The 18,168-nt window shown below is 40.2% G+C and overlaps 1 protein-coding gene across 2 annotated transcripts in view; it reads right to left on the bottom strand.

Annotated features, from left to right (window-relative positions):
- CPM (carboxypeptidase M) overlaps positions 1 to 17,228 on the bottom strand; it is a 28,379-nt gene extending 11,151 nt beyond the window's left edge. The window contains exons 1-3 of one of the 2 annotated variants that reach the window (XM_053979016.1): positions 17,168 to 17,228; positions 16,798 to 16,954; positions 1,613 to 1,710 (exon numbers count right to left, since the gene is read on the bottom strand). In XM_053979016.1, coding sequence (XP_053834991.1) covers positions 1,613 to 1,710; positions 16,798 to 16,954; positions 17,168 to 17,185 — 273 coding nt within the window. In that variant the 5' untranslated portion in view covers positions 17,186 to 17,228. Of the gene's footprint in view, positions 1 to 1,612; positions 1,711 to 16,797; positions 16,955 to 17,167 lie in introns of those variants that run through there. The other variant, XM_053979017.1, reaches the window with a different exon arrangement.
- Between the last annotated feature and the right edge of the window lie 940 nt (positions 17,229 to 18,168).

The raw sequence follows: 18,168 nt of genomic DNA, 5'->3' as shown, positions 1-18,168 counted from the left end.
ACGGAGGAATAGCTTTATTTCTGGAATGTTCCCTAGGTGTAAGCTTGGTCTGACAAACAACTGGAATGTTGGACACCTTAGCCAGGCAGCTCAAGGATCAACCCTGCTCTGACTTTGAAAGAAAATCTTGCCTCATTTCCTCCTGAAGTCAATAAAAAACATAGATCCTAGGCAATGATACGAGTTGTCAATCCCCAGCAACTCCCAGCCCTGGGGATGTGCAAACAATGTGTGCTTCTATGGTCAAAGCTCCTTATGTGTATCCAGCTGGGCAGCGATAATGACAGGGGTACTTCCTTGTGGAGACTTCAGTATGTGTGGCCTTTTGCAGTCCAGCAGTATTGGATTTGCAAGCTAGCCCATTCCAGATGACAACATATCCTGCCCTCCACCTCCTCCCCATCAAAGCTGGGTGATTTGCAGTCACAGGTTTGCAATCCCCTTCAGCAGTCTGCAGGGACTGCAGTATGGAGCCGCAGTTCCTAGATGCCTTGGTGATGCATGCCAGGTTCCAGGAGCTGCAAACCCTATCTTGGGCACCCAACAAATGTACCCATCTGACACCATGAATCAGCTTCCTCCCAGACAGAGTTAAATTCCCAAGCAGTCAAACTCCCAGCAGCACTTTGAGCAAGGCCAGTGTTGAACAAGGTGAAACTAGTCTAACTTGGGGAAAATTCTTGGCACATAATGTCATAAGTGCCTGTAGGCATCCAAGTGCTCACACACAGCAATAACTTGTGACATGTTACCCTTTGCACAGGATACACTGTCTACTATATCTATCTTTCTTAGTTTGGGGAATTCACAGCCTAGCATATATACATATACGTATATACTTTGCTACTCCTGCTTAATTATTTAACTTTCACATGGAAGACTGCATAAAAACTTATCCTGAAGTTGACTAATATAATCAGGTAAAATCAAAAGAATGAAAGAAATACAAAGCAAAGAAGTACTATAGGGGACAGTGAAGCTTTGATTCTTTCTGATTCAGATTCAAGTACTGCAGCAGGTAGGCTCATAATCATAATTTCTCCTTGATCTTTAATAAGTGGACATTCTTCCCAGAGCAAGTCTATTGTTCTGGCATTGCTTTTTCTTTTGTACTCTGTGTTATCTCAGGTGTATCTATCTGTTCCTAGCTTAAGATAAGGTCCTAGCTTAAGATAAATTTTCTTCCTAAAATAAATAATTTGATGCTTTACAGCAATTATTATTTAATCTTAGGATGTATTTGAAGAGTTCTATCCGTCATATTTCATGCCTAGGCAATAACAATGTACAAGCAAACTACTGCATCTGACTCACTGCTGGGAAACTTAAAGCCTCTGGGTTTACTCACTTGGAGAAGACAAAGCTCTCTACTTAAGAGAGGTCTTGAGTGTAGGATTGTTGGACTCTTCGCTATGATGCAAGGCCTCCTAAGGCCCTTCCACCAAAACAAGGGAACTTTATTTTGAAAATTCCTCAATAAATACACACATATTTTGTCTTCCTTGAGTTATGACATACCTCAATAATAAGAAGCACATGCTCGAGAGAAGCTCACTCTAAACCTCTGGTAAGTGTATTTGGTATAAATGACATTGCAAAAATTGAAACGTACCTCATCCCCATGCATATTAGCAACATACTTGAACTCTGGAATGCCAATCTTATGATGGGTTGGAAACCTTCCCAGAACAAGAACCCACAGGTCTCTACCTTTAAGGGGGGAAGGGGAAAAGACATTTTTTAAAACAAGTGTAAAATTATACAAGCCTTAGAAGAATAAAAAGAGTTGGTCATTAAGACCACTGTAAAAATTCTCATATTTCATTGGTGCCCACTCAGTCCTATATATAACATATCAAAGTAGACTGTGGGGTTCTTTTATTCTATGAATATTTTCAATATTAGTTATAGGAACAAATATGCTTTGCCTTCTGCCCAAGCATGTAATAAACTCTGACATTTCTAAAGCATTTAATCAGCACTAGAAAAGAAGGCTCTTTTTTTTTGTAATAAACAGTTTTCAAATTAAATTTAGCAAATAAGACCACTCTTCCCCCCCAAATTTTAAATAATAAGGCTTTTCTGAAACATATACAGAAATTTTCATATCACAAAGAAAGAACATCTGGTTTTGTACTAAAGACAACTCAAAAAAGCTAAATACATTCATGCATTACTACTCAGAAAACAGGAGGTACCAGAAAGAGCTGTATCAAGACATATTTCAAATACATCAGCAGGGAAAGAATTAATAGCTACAGAAAAAGTATTAGTTAGGACCACTAAAGCTGCACAAGAAGCTGATCTTTAAGAAACAAAATAAACATATGCACATTTTGGAAGTCCACATTTAAGCAGGCAGGGAGAGGGAGAGGCGAGATTTTTTTGTTATTATTTTTAGTGATACCGTGGCATTTCAGACCTCATCTGCAAATCTGTGCTTCCCACTAGTCTGCTCAGTGAGGTGGAAAACTCAAGTTTCAGTAGATGGCAGCAATGAAACTGGACCGGCTACTTGATAATAGCAGTGACAGGCTATAAATTGCTAATGCTCAGACCTCGCAAGTGTGGCAGCTGTCCCCAGCTCCACACAGGTCTTGCTGGGACCCATGACCTGTCTGAGAGGAGCCCAGCACCACTGCTACTTGCAGGAAAAATAGAACATAGGAACTGCTATATGCAGTACTATAAAAAGCCTTATTTCCTGATTCTCTGTGGATCATCAAATCTGCAGTAAACAAACTCTGGAGCATATCGCTTCCCATTCCTGAAGGCATGGCCACTGCAGTTATGCACATGCCACAGGATTTTTGTTTTCTAGCTATGCAACTGACTCACAGCAGCTATACCACAAAGGTCATGACTTTGGGAATGGGAGGAAAAACTTGAAGAGGACTGAAGCAACACTGCAAGATGCAATGAAACAGTTGTAAGAGAGGTAAAACTGAAGACAGTGGTTGCCAAACTAAGTTCTCAGTTAAGAGAATCAAGAGTCTTAGGATCAAGAGGCAGCAAGACAATGCTGAGAGCTGACAGATTCAACCAAGAGTGATCTCAGTATCCCCCGGTTTTACAGCTGCTCTTGAAGACACAGGTGTTCAACCCCTGTAACCATGCCATGCACAAAGCTGTGAGATGATGCTACTGACTCTTTCATTAAAGGACAATGTGAGCAAACAATCCATACTTTAAAAAATAATTTTGTGACAACTGATTTGGTAAGAAAGCTAGTTATTTGGCCTTGCTGTATGTAGAGCCACTGTTTCATAAAAAAAGAAAAAGCTTGATTTCTGTAAGCCTAGACAAGTTGCACAGTGAAGAACCCAAAGATACTAGTTTTTAATCACATTCTTCTTCAAAAAGGAAAGAAAAAGAACATACAAATCATCTCACCCTAGCACTTTTCCCTTCCAAAACCTCTAGAGGTCCCCTCTAATCTCAACCATCCTGCAGCTCAGTGAAGACAGATGACAAGTCTTGCTGAAGTAGCATATGTTTGGAACTGAAAGCAATCCTAGCAGTGATAAAACTGTTATTCATAATCAAGTGTGGACAACAACCTCAACTTACTTTCCAATTCTGCAATGTGTCATTCTCTCTGTAGCTGCATCCTGGGGCAACTTGCAATGAATTACCAAGGATGTCCTTCCAGAATGTTCCTATGATTTTTTTCTCCTTATGTCCTCTAAGCCCTGCTTTCCAGCTTTCATTCCCTCTCTTGGAAAGCAAGTTCAGACATCCCTCCTTGGTGTCAGTTGCCATGTGGACTTCTGCACCAAGAGGAACACACCTGCTTACAGCAGAGACTGCAGCCTTTTCACCATGGCCCAAACCTAAAGGTGGCTACTGCAAACCTACAACATGCAGCTCATGATATACACTGAAGCAAAGAGTCCAGGTAGAGATAAAGTGCTCTAGAGGTTTCCATCATTTAAGATTTTCTACAAATTTTGATATTCTGATACCAAATTTAAAGATAGTATTTCCAGTGTCTTTCCATCAGCAGTACTCATTCCTGCTGCTCTCACTGTGAATTGCACTCATGGGAAACACAAGAAAGAGCTAAGTATAGACTAACATTAAGTACTGATGTAAATTGGTCTTTCCTGCATTAGTGTTCAGACTGTTTAGAGTTTGTGTGAGGGCCATCTACATGATAAACACTCCCATGAACTGAGATACCAATTATTTCCTGGCATTTCCAGCTTGTAAGGCGTACTAAACCTTCCATTAACAATTAAAATACATTCCTGGGTCTGCTCAGCCTGCAGTACTGGATAGTGTATCTGTGAGGGATGATGTAAGATTTCTTTTCATACGGCTGTAATTAACTGCATGTAAAAAGATTCAGCATATGGATGGTTTCCTTTAATCAGCAAAGCCTAGATAACTCTGGTTTGGTACCTGAAGGGAGCAGCTAAGCTTCCTCTCATGCTTTGAAAAGCTATTTCTCACTGCCAAATTGCCAAACCAAAACTGACGTCAACTAATTAGTGAACTATATTTCAAGTGATGAAGACAAACGTGTTTCTAACTGTGTGTCTCAGGACAAGTAACAAGACTTGTATTGGAGCAGAGCCAGACCACACAGCTTCTAGTAGAATGAGAAGCCTTTTTAACTTTTTAAAAAGTTTTCTAGCATTGCCACTAGTTCACAACATAGTGTTAGTATTCTAAACAGATGTACAAAGCCCGGTAATTAAAATGAAGAATTGAAACTGATCTCCACATCAAGTGGGAAAGAAACCAAATCAATTTGTAGATGTTAGAATCTGGATTGTGCTCCTTGTTTTTGTTCTGAATTTTATTTCTGCTTTTCTTCACTTTGTCCTTTACAGCTTCATTTATTAAAAACTCATAATTTCAAAGAAAGTTATGGCTAGGAAATGAAGTGAAATGACTGGGGAATGGCTCAAACCCACTGTCAGTACCAGTCAGGCTAGAGTACTGATTCAAGAGTTTGCAGGGAGGACCACTTTGACCAAGAAAAAGCAATAGACTGACTACAGTCCTCCTGGGCTGGCCATGAGTTGCACACTGGCTTAATGGGTAGGAACTGCAGTAATGCTGATCTGTGTTGAGGCAGCCCCTTCCTAGAAAGGTGCAGGATAGAGAGGAGGGGAAGAGAGATAAACTCTCATGAGAATGCAAGGTCCCAGAGCAATTCAAAGAACCAATCTCAGAACCATTGAGCATCCCAGGTCAGAAAGAACATCAAGAGATCATCTGGTCCAACCCCACATGGGAAAGGAAACCTAGATAAGACTATTTAGCACTTTGTTCAATTGCATCTTTAAAACCTCCAGTGAGGAGGACTCTACATCATTTCTGGGGAGGTGGTTCCAGTGAATGATTCTAACTGTATAAAATGTTCATATATTGAGATGAAACTTCTCATAGTGCAATTTGTACCCATTGCCCCTTGCTTTTTTCCACATGGCTCCTTGTGAAGAGAGAGGATTCATCCTCTTTATAGCCACTCTTCTCAAATTCTGTGATAAGATTCCACCCTAAGCATTCTCTTCTCCAGGCACATGAGCCTCCTCGGGGCAACACTGTCTTCCAGCAAAACACTACCACAGCTAATGAAGGATTTCAAGAGTAATTCCTTTTGCTAAACTACCATCAGCAGCACCCTTGCCCTGAGGTACTCTGATTTGTCATTACCAATTCAAGCTGGAAAATCTAATGCCATTTTGGAACTTTTCTTCTGCAAGAGGACTACCCAAAAACACACATGGTTTGATTGAGATTCTAAGAGAATTTTAAGTACCAGTACATTATTTGTATAACCAGAAATGGTTAATCAGAATGACTGATGTAGCAGTATTGCCTTACAAACATGAACAAATATGTGATTTTAATCTAGCCAGACTGAGTAAAACACCACCAAAACAAGCAACATACCTGAAGCTGAGATCAGACAAACATCTGTAAGAACAACTGCACATCAAATTATTTTGTGAGCATTTTTCCATACTTTCAGGTATACCATGGTCCACTGAGACAGAACGGATTACCTAAAGACTTGGCCTGTAGTAGTACTGGCATTAGTAATGAACGAAGTTGATATGACAAGAAGAGCTAGGACACTTTAAATATAAGAAAGTCTTCAAGGTATTGTAAAGAATAAAGAGATACAGATCAATCACATACATCAACCAGGCATGTCTGGCAATATTCAGTATGGTGCTTAGGTAACCAGAAAAAAAGCCAAAAGCACCCAAGGTAACATTTGGCTAGAGGCTTATTATTTGTCAGTGGCTACAGCCACTAAATGACTATGTGGGGGTCACTGCTAAACTTAATACTTCCAACCTCTTACCTCAGATCCCTTATTACAGATATAAGGCGCTCTCTCTCAGCAAAAAGTAAATAGAAGTATCAATTTCCCACTATTTAATCAGCTCCTATCTCCTCCAAGAGATTATATATAGCAGTCACTCTAAATTAGAGTCAGCACCATAGAAACAGAACTGACGGAATAAACAATGACTCTAAAAATCACTAGATGCTGTTTATTTGTATCCAAAGCACTTGAGAAGGGAAGGGAGTCAAAACAATTAATGGTTCACATGCTTGCTTATCTTCCTAAACGTTTAACTAAATCTTTCGTTGATTGGGACATCCATAGCTGCTTTGGACACTTTCACAAGACTTGGATCTTATGAGAACAGCAACCCTTTCTTTCCTATGTACATGTGAGTCATCACTGTACCATTTCCAGTTCTCGTAATCAAGTTGAACACACTCTTTATACAAAAAAACATGAAAAATTGCCAAGGCAGAGCACTGTCTCTACAATAGTACCTTACAGGTTATTTGAACAAAAATCAAGAAATAAAAATAAATTTGTGAAAGCCAAAGAAAAACAACCCAGAGGGAATACTAGTTTTAAATTAAGATATACTAACCTTATTCAGTATTGCTCACTAAGAAGATGAGAACACCACAGACATATAGAAATAGTCTGAGCAGGCTTTTTCTAGTATTTACACTGACTGGTTTCATATTTGCACCCAGAAACCAAATAGATTCTTTTTCTCTTTTCACCAACTCTTGTTTCTATCACCACAGGGTTTTTAAACCTAGTTCTAAAAAGGTGTACTTTATTTTCTGAGAAAGCTGTGAAATGTGTATGCATCTAGTAATTTTCAGAAAAGCTATTGTATACATGAAAGTAATAAATATTACCCATTCACAGCAATACCATTGGATCACCATGAATAAAGTTAGATTGCTTCTAACACAAGCCGACCACAAGGGACAGGGGTCGTTTGTTTTAAAGTGCAATTTATCCAGATTCAATAGTTTTTTTAGCCTACACTTTTACCACCAGAGGCAGAGGATGTAGAACTGTTTCTACCACTTGAAGTTACAGAAAACCCGTACAACCACTACAGGTTGTGGTTCATATGTGGCTGAGAAGTTACTGGTGCACTTTGAGGATTTGAGTTCACTGAAGTATCTCACCAAGAGACTTGTTACACCTATCCCATAAACATCCTTGTCAGATCTCAGAAATTATGTTTGCCTTAAGAATAGGAAGCTCAAAACCATGCACATCTCAACACTGACAAGCAGACTCCTACAAATCCAGATACTGAGTAGCTCCTCCCCCCACCTTTTCTTTAACTCAATAAAGGGGGAAAAATGGACACTAGATTAATTTTTAAAAAATAATCCAGTCTCTGCCATGATCATCTGTTTCTGGTTTAGTTAACAGGCTACATTAGTCTGACCAGTGTTTCCAGATTCTCTCCTAAAACTGGTAACAAAATGTCTCTAGAAACACTAGCAACTGGCTTTCTGGAAAGGTAACAAAGGCACAAGGCAACAACTGAGAATCAGGCTGTGTTACTACCTACAAGTAGAATAATTTGGTCCTTAGTCTCTTGAACAAACATGCTCTGATGGCCTCTGTTTATTCTTGGGATTTTGAGATCAGCCTAATGCAATTGTGTATCAAAGCAAGTTTTGTAGTCTAGGCACACCACGATCAGGAAATGTGCTTCATCAGAATCATCCTCGTTGGACATTGCTTGAAGTGCATAGCAGGGAAGGCATTTGTGTCTACCCTGTTCCTGTAATTTTCTCTAGCTGCTCTTTGGAAAACACAATAATGGACACAGTAGGACTACATTTCTTATTGAGAACAGAATTTGCTTTTATTTTAGATTTAGGATAAATCTACTTTTTCAGATGTGCTCAAGCTCTGTTTAAATGCCCCAGGTAACTGCAAGACCATGGAGGTAGAACACACTGGCTAGGGACAAACAGGAAATGTAACTCAACTGTCCTAAATCCACTGTGAGCTCAGCATGTTACGTAGCAGCTACAGTAATTTAATTGACTCTGACTGCTGTGGTCTGACCTTTCCCATAACAACAAGTAAGTCCTAGATATCAAACTGCAAAATCATCTGCTTAGAAACATCCTCTACCCTCTTTCTCACATTTGAGCCACTGCACAGCTTATGAGAGTGAACAGTTTTACAAAGAGGGTATTCTCTAAGCTGTGAGGGAAAGGGATCTACAGCCAGTCCTATGCATTATCTTTTTCTATGTCCACTTCTTAAAATTAATCTTCTAATTAATAAAAGGTTCCAAAAGCAGAACTTTCAGAAAGTTTAGAAATCACATGCACATTCAGATTTCATTTAAAAAAAATCCCAGCCCTAAAAACAATCTAGATCTCTCTTCTACACAAAAACACATGCAGAACAACTGTCTAACAAACAAATGCTTCACTGTAAGAAGTCTTGCAAACAATTAATTAATGTATTATAAGTAGGTCTCCATGTACTTATGTGAACACAATATGCCATAGCTACACACAGCAAACCTTTAATTAGGTAGCCCTGAAAATAAGCAAGTCTGGTTCCTTCAAGGGTCTACAGCCAGAGGTCCTAGGCAGAAAAGCTGGGCAGAAGGGATGTGGGGCACACTGCTCTTCTTTTTTGGGGAGTGAATGGAAAACTACTAGAAACACTTTTCTACTAAAAAGTCTCATCGTCTGAAGTGGGGTAGGAGGTATGTGTTACTAAGTTCTCCTCAAGCTAAAAGGAGAACACAGACAAATTGGCCATCTGAGTAAAACTGAGGCACAAGATAAGAGTTTTATTTCTTTAAGTAAGTTTGTGATCATATTCTTTAAGTAAGTTTGTGATCATATTCTTTAAGTTTGTAATTCTTTAAGTATGTTGTGATCACATTTCATTTACAGGGCTAAAAATATATGCACAATGCTCCAGAATGCAGAATCCTACAAGAAGTGAGGGGGAAAAATATCCATTTATGTCTATCATGCACCATTGTTATTACCCTGAGCTCTGTATTTTAGTTAGTTTTAAAATAAACAAAACCCCAAACATAAAATCTCTTACACATTTACTTCCTCAACACCAGGAAGGGATATGGATACTGCATCCACCAGCTGTAATTGCTGATTCTATGTTACATGATCTGCAGAGCATTGCTAACTTCACTGGTGTGAATTACAATATCCAAGAGTCAATCCTGCCTATTTCTAAACAAAAACAGAAAGCTGCGAAGTCTCACTGATGGGAAACAGGATAGCTGCAGCCTTAAGACCTTTATTGCTCTGAAAAAAAGGTTGACAAATATATGCTGCAACCACACAACTACAAAGCAAAAGGTAGAGAGGAAGCAGGAGAACAGAGATTTTATTTCCCACAAGGCTGATTCTAAATAAATGCTACTCACGTGAACAGCGTACTATTTCTAAACAGATCAGCTCTTTCCATTTTGAAGTTACAACATTAAAACTTCAGTACTAGATAACAGTTTATATACAAGAAATGTTTGATCTATTTTGCGAGGATAGGTTCCACTCACACTTTATTTATTTATTTAAACTGGGACAGAAATCTCTGATACAGCATGTTCCACAGGAAAAAAACAAATGAACTAACTTTCCTCCAAAATTTTCTGAAAGAAGTATATTTAAGTAGGAGAGATCATAGAAGGTAGGACAAAAATGACTGACCAAGTCACAGCAAGTGTAAAGAAGAGAAGACTTAAGCAAACAATTTTACTTTTACTGCAAGAGAATAGGAACGTGCTCAGAGTCAGTGACTGCATCTCCAAGAGTAATGTCTAAGCTTATCAATGTTTTAAGCATCTGACGCTAACCAAATGACATGCTTTTTATAAATGATTCATGTAAAAAGCATAGTTATACTGACAGGGAAGAAAAGTTAAGTCTTGTTATCATCAGATAAAGTCTTAGTACTTGGCTATTAGAGGATTGATTGCATACAAACTACTTGTGTCACATCACAGGAGTCAAACTGTGAGAGGAGGCAGTCAGATAATATCTGAATCTGTATTTCAGCATTTAAAGAATTCTTAGCTTCAGTTAGGACAAATAGAATTTAAAGCTAATCTAATAATGGTGACTTCTATTTAAACACATGATTTAGAGCAAAGCTCAGTTGGGAGCTGAACACTTAAGAATATAAGTTAATACTTCTTGTTTTTAATGTCATGATTTAGCTTTCACTAGATAAGCCATGAAGGAGCCAGTACTCCTTCTCTGTTTTATTTCCCCTTCCCATCACAGTGACTGACATAATGTGCTGCAAATAGAGTTTACAAGGCTATTAATATCAAGCCCATCTGTAAACCCAAACACTTTTTCAATAATAAAATGAACATGTAAATCTACTTAGAATCTTGTTAACATAAATTTATATGCCACACATAGTGTCAGACAAGAACAAAGATGATTATGAGGAAAGAAAGGAAAAAGAGCAAGTGATGCATTACAGGGAAAAAAATTTAGAAGTGAGCAAGCATGGATAAGAACTTAACTACCACAATAATTTTTAGAATGCCCATTTTTGCATGGAACTCTGGACTGGAGCCAAGCAACTTTAGTATGATTTGCATCATGGGGCCCTCAGAGTGGAAAATGTCTCATTCATTCTTGTTTCTAAAAACGAACTTTGAGAAACCTCAAGGCTAATATCATCTATACACACCATACTTGCATGACAAGCCTGTAAGGAAATTTGTGGGGTGGGGATAAGGAGGAGGGAAGTGAAGAAGAAACACTATCAAGGATTGGAGACAGGAGGAAAGTTCTCTGCAGCAGTCAAATGGAACAAACCTAAGGTAACGATCTTCTACACAAATATACCTCACATAATGTAACCACAGAAAAAATAACTGCAATATAGTCTTTAAAGGCAACACATTTGCTATGGATTTTTATCAAGGTAATTTGCTTATTTTTAAGACAACAAGAATTCTCTCTGTCACCTTTCATTTTTCTTCCTACTTTTAAAAACACTGGTACTAGCATTTAATAACAGGTAACACCAAGAAACTTAACGTGAAGTACAGTGGGTTGTATAAAACCTTCTCATTCTATTTTTGTGCGCTGCCAGAACCCCTGAGCCAACCCAATAATAATTACAGTGGAATACAAACATTTTATGGCTAACGTATTTCAACTTTGTTTTCTCCAGCAGTAAAACTTGTTTTCTAATACTTTAAACAAAGTAAAAACATCCAGAACATAAAAGTCTGTAATGTAAATTCATTAAAATTTACAATGCACTTTACTATTGATGGTAGTAACTCAGGCTTCTTCCATACTGTGTCACAATAAATAACTTGAGTTCCCAGCTACATACACAGACTACTTATGCGTAGATGAGACAAGTACAATAGCTAGCATTTTATTATAAAATATTTTCACTGAGGAGCAGTGAACCTTAAATTGGTACTCTCTTGTTCAACAGCCACCCATAAATACCTAAAGGTATCAGCCACGTGTAAATGCCTATAGGTATCAATCACACTGAATCAGATGAGTCAGGAGGTCTAACTTGACCTCTGGCACACCTTGGGCACACATTCCACTGATGCTGGTGAGGAATGAAGGACAGGTTAATTGCCTAGGTTTTCTATTGACTGTATTACCAGGCACATGTTGCACACAGCACTACCTGAGCCCTAATCCCTAGCATGCCCTTTTGCTGAAGTCACAGCTGCTTATCAGATGGAAACCTGGCATGCTCATTCCTCCTGTTTTCCAAGGAGAAAAACACATGAATGCAGGCAGGAAGGAGACAAAGTTATCCAACAGGCACCTTGTCACTGAGAAACCTGGCCTGCTGGGAGCCCTGCTGAGCACACCTTCCCTGTAGTCCATAGCACAATCCATTCACGCAGCCACAGGCAAGTCCTGCACAAACTATAAAACCCACAGCAACCATTCACACACCCCCTGCACATTTCAGCCTCTCCTGTTTACAGAGCAAGGATAGCAAAATGCTAATAAGCAAGACTCACTACTTAAAAACAAACCAAAAAATTTCCCCCAAAGTTAGCAAAGTGTTTAAGATTAATGGATGCATCCAATCAAGGGCAACATAGAGAGCAACTGAATATTGGTATTCACTAAGCATCAGAATTGGATGACTAAGCCACATAGTTCTCAACCAAAGAAGCTTTCAGGACAGCTCTTTTGCAAGGTATTTCTGAGAATTTCTTGTGGAACCAGAACAAAATGTGGTCAATTTTAGTTTTTTTCTCTCCAGTAACAAAATCTGCCAAAGGGATATTAATATATAAAGTCAACTTTGAAACTTCACTAGGTAAAGACAGGGGTACTTTAACCATACACAACCTTTCCCTCAGTGAGCAGAATCTAGTCTGAGGATGTTTACAACTGTCCCAAGTTGACTGGAATTCTAAAATGTAGTCTGGCCTCCAGAAAATCTAGATCTAAACCAAGCTGTAATTAGCATACTATCACTTTATCTCAATCCAGAGTGCATCTGAAAAGGCTTTTTAGAGTGTGGATCTACTACAAAAGTTACTCTACTCTTCCAATACCTGGCTGTTTTTGTCCTCCTAAAGGAGGTCAATCAATTCTGTTAGAATCCTTAAATCGGCTTCCCACGACCCTCATTTTCTTTTCAAAGAATAACAACAGCACTGTATCTTGAACAATGAAAAGCCACAGATCATACACATACATCGACTCTTTTCCTTTTGGTAATGCACTCTAAGATTTGCTTGCTGAAGAGTCAGGCTGTTTTCCACTGGGGTGGCATTAGGCAGGATGGGTTAATATGATCATACCAGGTCCCATTCTCCCATCCCAGACTGATGCAGCTCTGCAGATTCCTCTATTATTATAGAGTGCACACCCTGTTCTGAGGTTGGATATTGGACATATCAGAATACCAAACTCCTGACAAAAAGCTTTTATAACCTGAAACAATACAAAAGAATTAAGGTATTTTCTGGGCCATCATACATATCTGCCTACCTGCTGCTAAGACCATATCAGTTTCTCACAGACCAAATTACCTACAAATCTTGAGGGCTGTGAGGATACCTACTAAATTAGACCAAAAGGTAACACTCGGTTTTGTCAGCTGATAAGCTACATCTTTTAAGCTCCTTTCTCCCTTCATTTAAGGATAATAGCTTAGCAGATGAGATACATAATTAAATATCCTAGCTTCCAAATCAGATCTGGAGACTTAACAGGCCTTTGCCAGTCTAGAACGCATTGTTTTCAGTAATTTGGCAGAAGCACTCCGAGTAATCTGGCAGGGGGGAATTTCTATATGGTGATGTAAACCACCACAAAACAAATTGGGCGTCTTTCCATTTGTTTTCCATTGAGGATCTTGGTACAGATTCTGCTGTGCACACTGCTATTATAGCCTACATGCATCAAATAAATATACTATGTAAATCTCACCTCAAATTTATCCATAACAAATCACACTTGACTGTTTGGGTTTTATGCAGAAATGACTGACTTAGTGAAAGGGAGCAAAGCATCATATTTCTTTAGTCTTGACCTTAGCAAGGCTTTCAACAGAATCACAGATTTAGGAATTGCATGGGACTTCTGGAGGTCACCTGGTCCAACTCCTCTCCTTAAGCAGGGCCACCTACAGCCAGCTGCCCAGGACTGTGTTCAGACAGCTTTTGAATATCTCTAAGGATGCACCCTGAACAGCCCAAGTTCTTGTCACCCTCATGGTGGCTTTGTAAACAAGCTGGGAACATATGGATTAGAGGAATAGACTACAGTAAGGTCAGAAGCTGACTGGACTGAACAACTGGTGGTTCAAGAGACAGCAAATTATCAGCAGCGTCAAGGGTTATTCCTCAAGGGTCAATAATGGGGCTGATGCTGTTTAATATCTTCATCAGGGCCAGGGCTGCCCTTCAGAGGGCCCTGGTAAGCTGAATGAATTTCCTGACAGCAAATTCATGGAGTTTGACCAAGATAAATGCAAAATCCTACACCTGGAACAAAAGAACCCCACGTTTTGATTATCAGCTCAAGAAAATAACCCCATGCAGGTACAGATGCAGACTGGCTGGGTTGCAGCTGTGCAGCCTAAGAGCTGCAAAGTGGCTCAGGTACTTAGAGACTCTGTAGAACCTCCACACTTGCAGATACTCAGAAGTAGAGTGGAGAGGGCCCTGAGCATCATAATTAACTTTCAGGTGATCCTGGCTTTGAACAGGAGCTCAGACTAGATAGCCTCCAGACCTAAATTACTTTATGATCTGCCTGAAGCAGGTGAGGCTTCTGACATGAAGAGTGTTTAGATACTTCTCTTAAAGAACTATATAGGATCACTTTCTGAAGTGGTAATACACAGGTCCCCTATCACCCTCCACAACTCCTAAGAGCTGGATTTTCATATCCTTACAGAGCTCTGAATCTGCACACACCGACCAAAAGTCAAGCCTCTACTTCACATTCTTCATAATCCAAGTTTAGATGGCAGTATAAAATACTAGATTATTAGATAAAATTGGAGTAAAACATAGATTAACAAATAACACAGGAACAATAACCATTCATGATAATAGTAAAATAATGTTTGTTGACTTTATAGGTGTTACTTTGATCCATGGGATATTGTACTCATTGTCAAGAATTTTCATATCAGGACTATCAACTTACTACATCACATTGATCTCAGTTTTATAGTACTTAAGTTAATTTCTGTTTCTCATAATCAGGAAGTACATTTTGCTATCATGGTTTAGCTAACTGGCAGGAGGACAACACTAGTAAACTCATACAAGCATGTGCACGCACAGTCTTGCTTGCGTCAGCTTAACTGAGAATAGAGGAACAGAATTTCAACCCATGGACCAAAATTGAAACTTAATTTTCACCAAAATTCTATAACCACTGTTGTCATAAAACTTAATTTTAGTGTGAGCAAAAAAAAAACAAACAAATTGGACCCTAATTCAGTATTGTCCCCTGCCATATTCCAGGTGACTCTGAAGGCTCATTTCTCAACAAAGGTAGAAATCTTTTAACATTTAGAAAAAACTGAAAGAATAGAGGAGCACTAAACATTTTTCACTGCCATTCTGCTTTACGTGGCACTGAAAATAATAATGAGGAGAGCCCACACAATTCTCTTCTCAGAGTCTGGCAAAGAAGAAGGCAATATATCAAAATCTGAATGATGTTTCAGTGCATTGCTCAATCACAACCAAGAGATGATGATTTTCCAGTTTTCACTCTGGTGTAACTCAGACAAGTTGAACACCTCATCAGCTTTCAGGTATCTAGATACGTAAAAGCCAAAGTTCCAATCTCTCAGGTTGGATGAAAGGTTTTTGCCTACCCACACAAAGATAAGCCAGCTGAGTTTCTGGCAGAAAAGTCATAATCTAGTCCTATCATCAGAATGTTAGCCAAGTTCTCTAAAGGTATGAAAATGAGGATGTGGATAATTGCTAGTTTGCACTGGAGGGAACTGTACTTACAGGAACTAACCTCTTGCATGGATGAATAACATAATCCAATCTAATTCTGCCTTTGATGAAACCAAAGCCAACGCAATTTAAATAACTTGAAGATTCCTTGTCTGCTTTGAGATACATGGTAAAGCAAGTGAGAAGGCATGAAAATGTCTTCATGATCATCTATCAAGAAGAATAGAGATTTTTCTTTTTTTAATCAAGAGCATGGATTTGATAATAGATGCTACAAATGTCTCCTTCCAGTGGTACGAAATGGGATTAGAGGAACAGATGATGTTTCTAAAGAATGGATTTTCTATCTAGTTCTATAGCTCTTCTCAGAGTGATTTCGTTTCTTGAACTGAAATCTAATAAAGCAGTTTGGATATTTTTTGTTTGTTTGTTTTCTTAGAATTAAACAGATGTACATCAAAGTTCATATGCAAATAAACACTAATCTTTCAAATCCCTTTTGAAAAATTAGCCACTTCTCCCCAAATTTACGGTAAGAAAGTACCAATCATGGGGAGATAGATTAAAATATCAATATAAGGTCAGAAAGGCGATTACTGATTTCAGTACATTTTCCTGTAACATTTGAGACTGAAATCCTAGTCTTCCTCTACAGCACAGGACCTTGTATCAGAAGGTATTTTTAACACAACCACAAGTTAGAAAACACAGGGCTTTTACTATAGTCCCACCCAGAATGGGCACTTGGCAAAGGGGTACCGTAAATTCTACACTTCATAAAGACAGCCCTCTTTCTGAAATTGCCACTCAGGACGTTTCCAATTCTCAGAAACATAAGCGCTGGGAGAACTTTTACCCTGATGACACGTTTGATGCTTCAGCCAGAGTATGTTATTCACGCTTAAGCAAGAGGAAGACGAAACTTCACAGAGGTTTGTTAGAGCAGCCCCGCCGCCAGCAAGCGCCCACGAAACGCCACTTTCACCCACAGCTGCCCCGATTTAATTAGAACAAAAAGCCTTCTCTCCCCTCGTCCCACAGCCCTTACCTTCCACCGAGCGCCCGATGCTGTGCAAGTGGGTGAGGGAGGGGTAGGCGGCATGCACCCCCCTCAGGTACTCCTCCAGCTCCTCGGTGTGGTGGTATTTAAACTCCAGCGCGGCCGCCGCAGAAGCCAGGCAGAGGATGAGGATGCCCACCACGTCCTAGGAAGAAACAGATAAAGCTCCCTCCGCGGGCTGGTCGCCGTGCGGCGGCGGCAGCAGCGCCGGGGCAGCGGCCAGCCCGCGGAGAGCCCACCCTCCTTCCCTCTCTCCTTGTCGCCCCCGCCCTGCCCTGCCCTGCCCTGCCCTGCCCTGCCGGAGCAGGTGCTGCCCCCCCTGCCGCTGCCGCTGCCCCTGCCCCTGCCCCTGCCCTACCGCGGCCGCCGCCCGCATGCTGCCGCCGCCGCTCCGCCACTGCCGCCCCGCGCCGGGCGGGGACCGCCATCCCCCGCCGGCCTCGCCCTGCCCCTGACTGACGCGGGCTCCATCCACTCAGCTCCCCCGGCCCGCCCAGGGGTCGGGGCCCCGGGACAGACATGGACAGACATCCCTCCCCTTGTCGCCTGTCCCCTCCCTCCTTCCCGCCTCGGCGGAGGTTCCCACCTGCGCGGGGCACGGCTGCCATGCGGCGCAGCCCTCGGCGCTGCCCTCTTTTCATCAGTGCCTGCTGGTTTTTCCTCGTTTTTCTTACTGGAGGGAGTAAGCGGTGTCTGTAGGGATTAAAAAACCCCAAACAACGAACCGGGGAGGGGTGCGAACGTTCACATTTTGACTTCTGGTGTTGTTTTGATTCACAAGAGAGGTTGTTGAATAAAAACCAAGCTCCTCCTCAGCACCTGTGTGGTCGTGGCGTGTGATTAGGACGGCAGCACCTGGGGGGCCCAGAGACAAAGCCTGTTGCATGAACCGTGAGAGAATTTATCTGCAAATCCAACAAAATCTCTACCTAGCGCTATTTTTGCTTAGTCTTTTTTGTTTGAAGATGAGTTTTTAATAGGCTTGTGTTGGCTTACTAAAAGGACTGGATTCTGTCTACAGAATTAAGTGCTTTTCTTGGTTCCGCGCTAACCACATTGCCTTGGGGATGTCTTGGTCTTGGGATTCACCACAAAGGCTTTTTCATCACCTTTTGTTGTCTTGATGATTGAAAAGAACTAAGAGAAAGTTAAGCTGGCTTCCAGCAACAAAAATTAGGATAGTGTCTGCATTTATTTTAAAATATGAATGTGGATATAGCTGAGTATTAGAAAACAGCTACTTTTAAATTCTGCATAATTTTACTAAGAAAAAAGTTATAACCACCACTGGGATTTTGTCTGCTTTCTTCTGAAATTTACTATGCTGGTTAATGTCAGAAAAGGATGTTAAAGGAAATG

This window comes from Vidua macroura, chromosome 5 (assembly GCF_024509145.1).
Source record: "Vidua macroura isolate BioBank_ID:100142 chromosome 5, ASM2450914v1, whole genome shotgun sequence".
NCBI lineage: Eukaryota > Metazoa > Chordata > Aves > Passeriformes > Viduidae > Vidua > Vidua macroura.
This window is presented reverse-complemented; position numbering and strand designations above follow the sequence as displayed.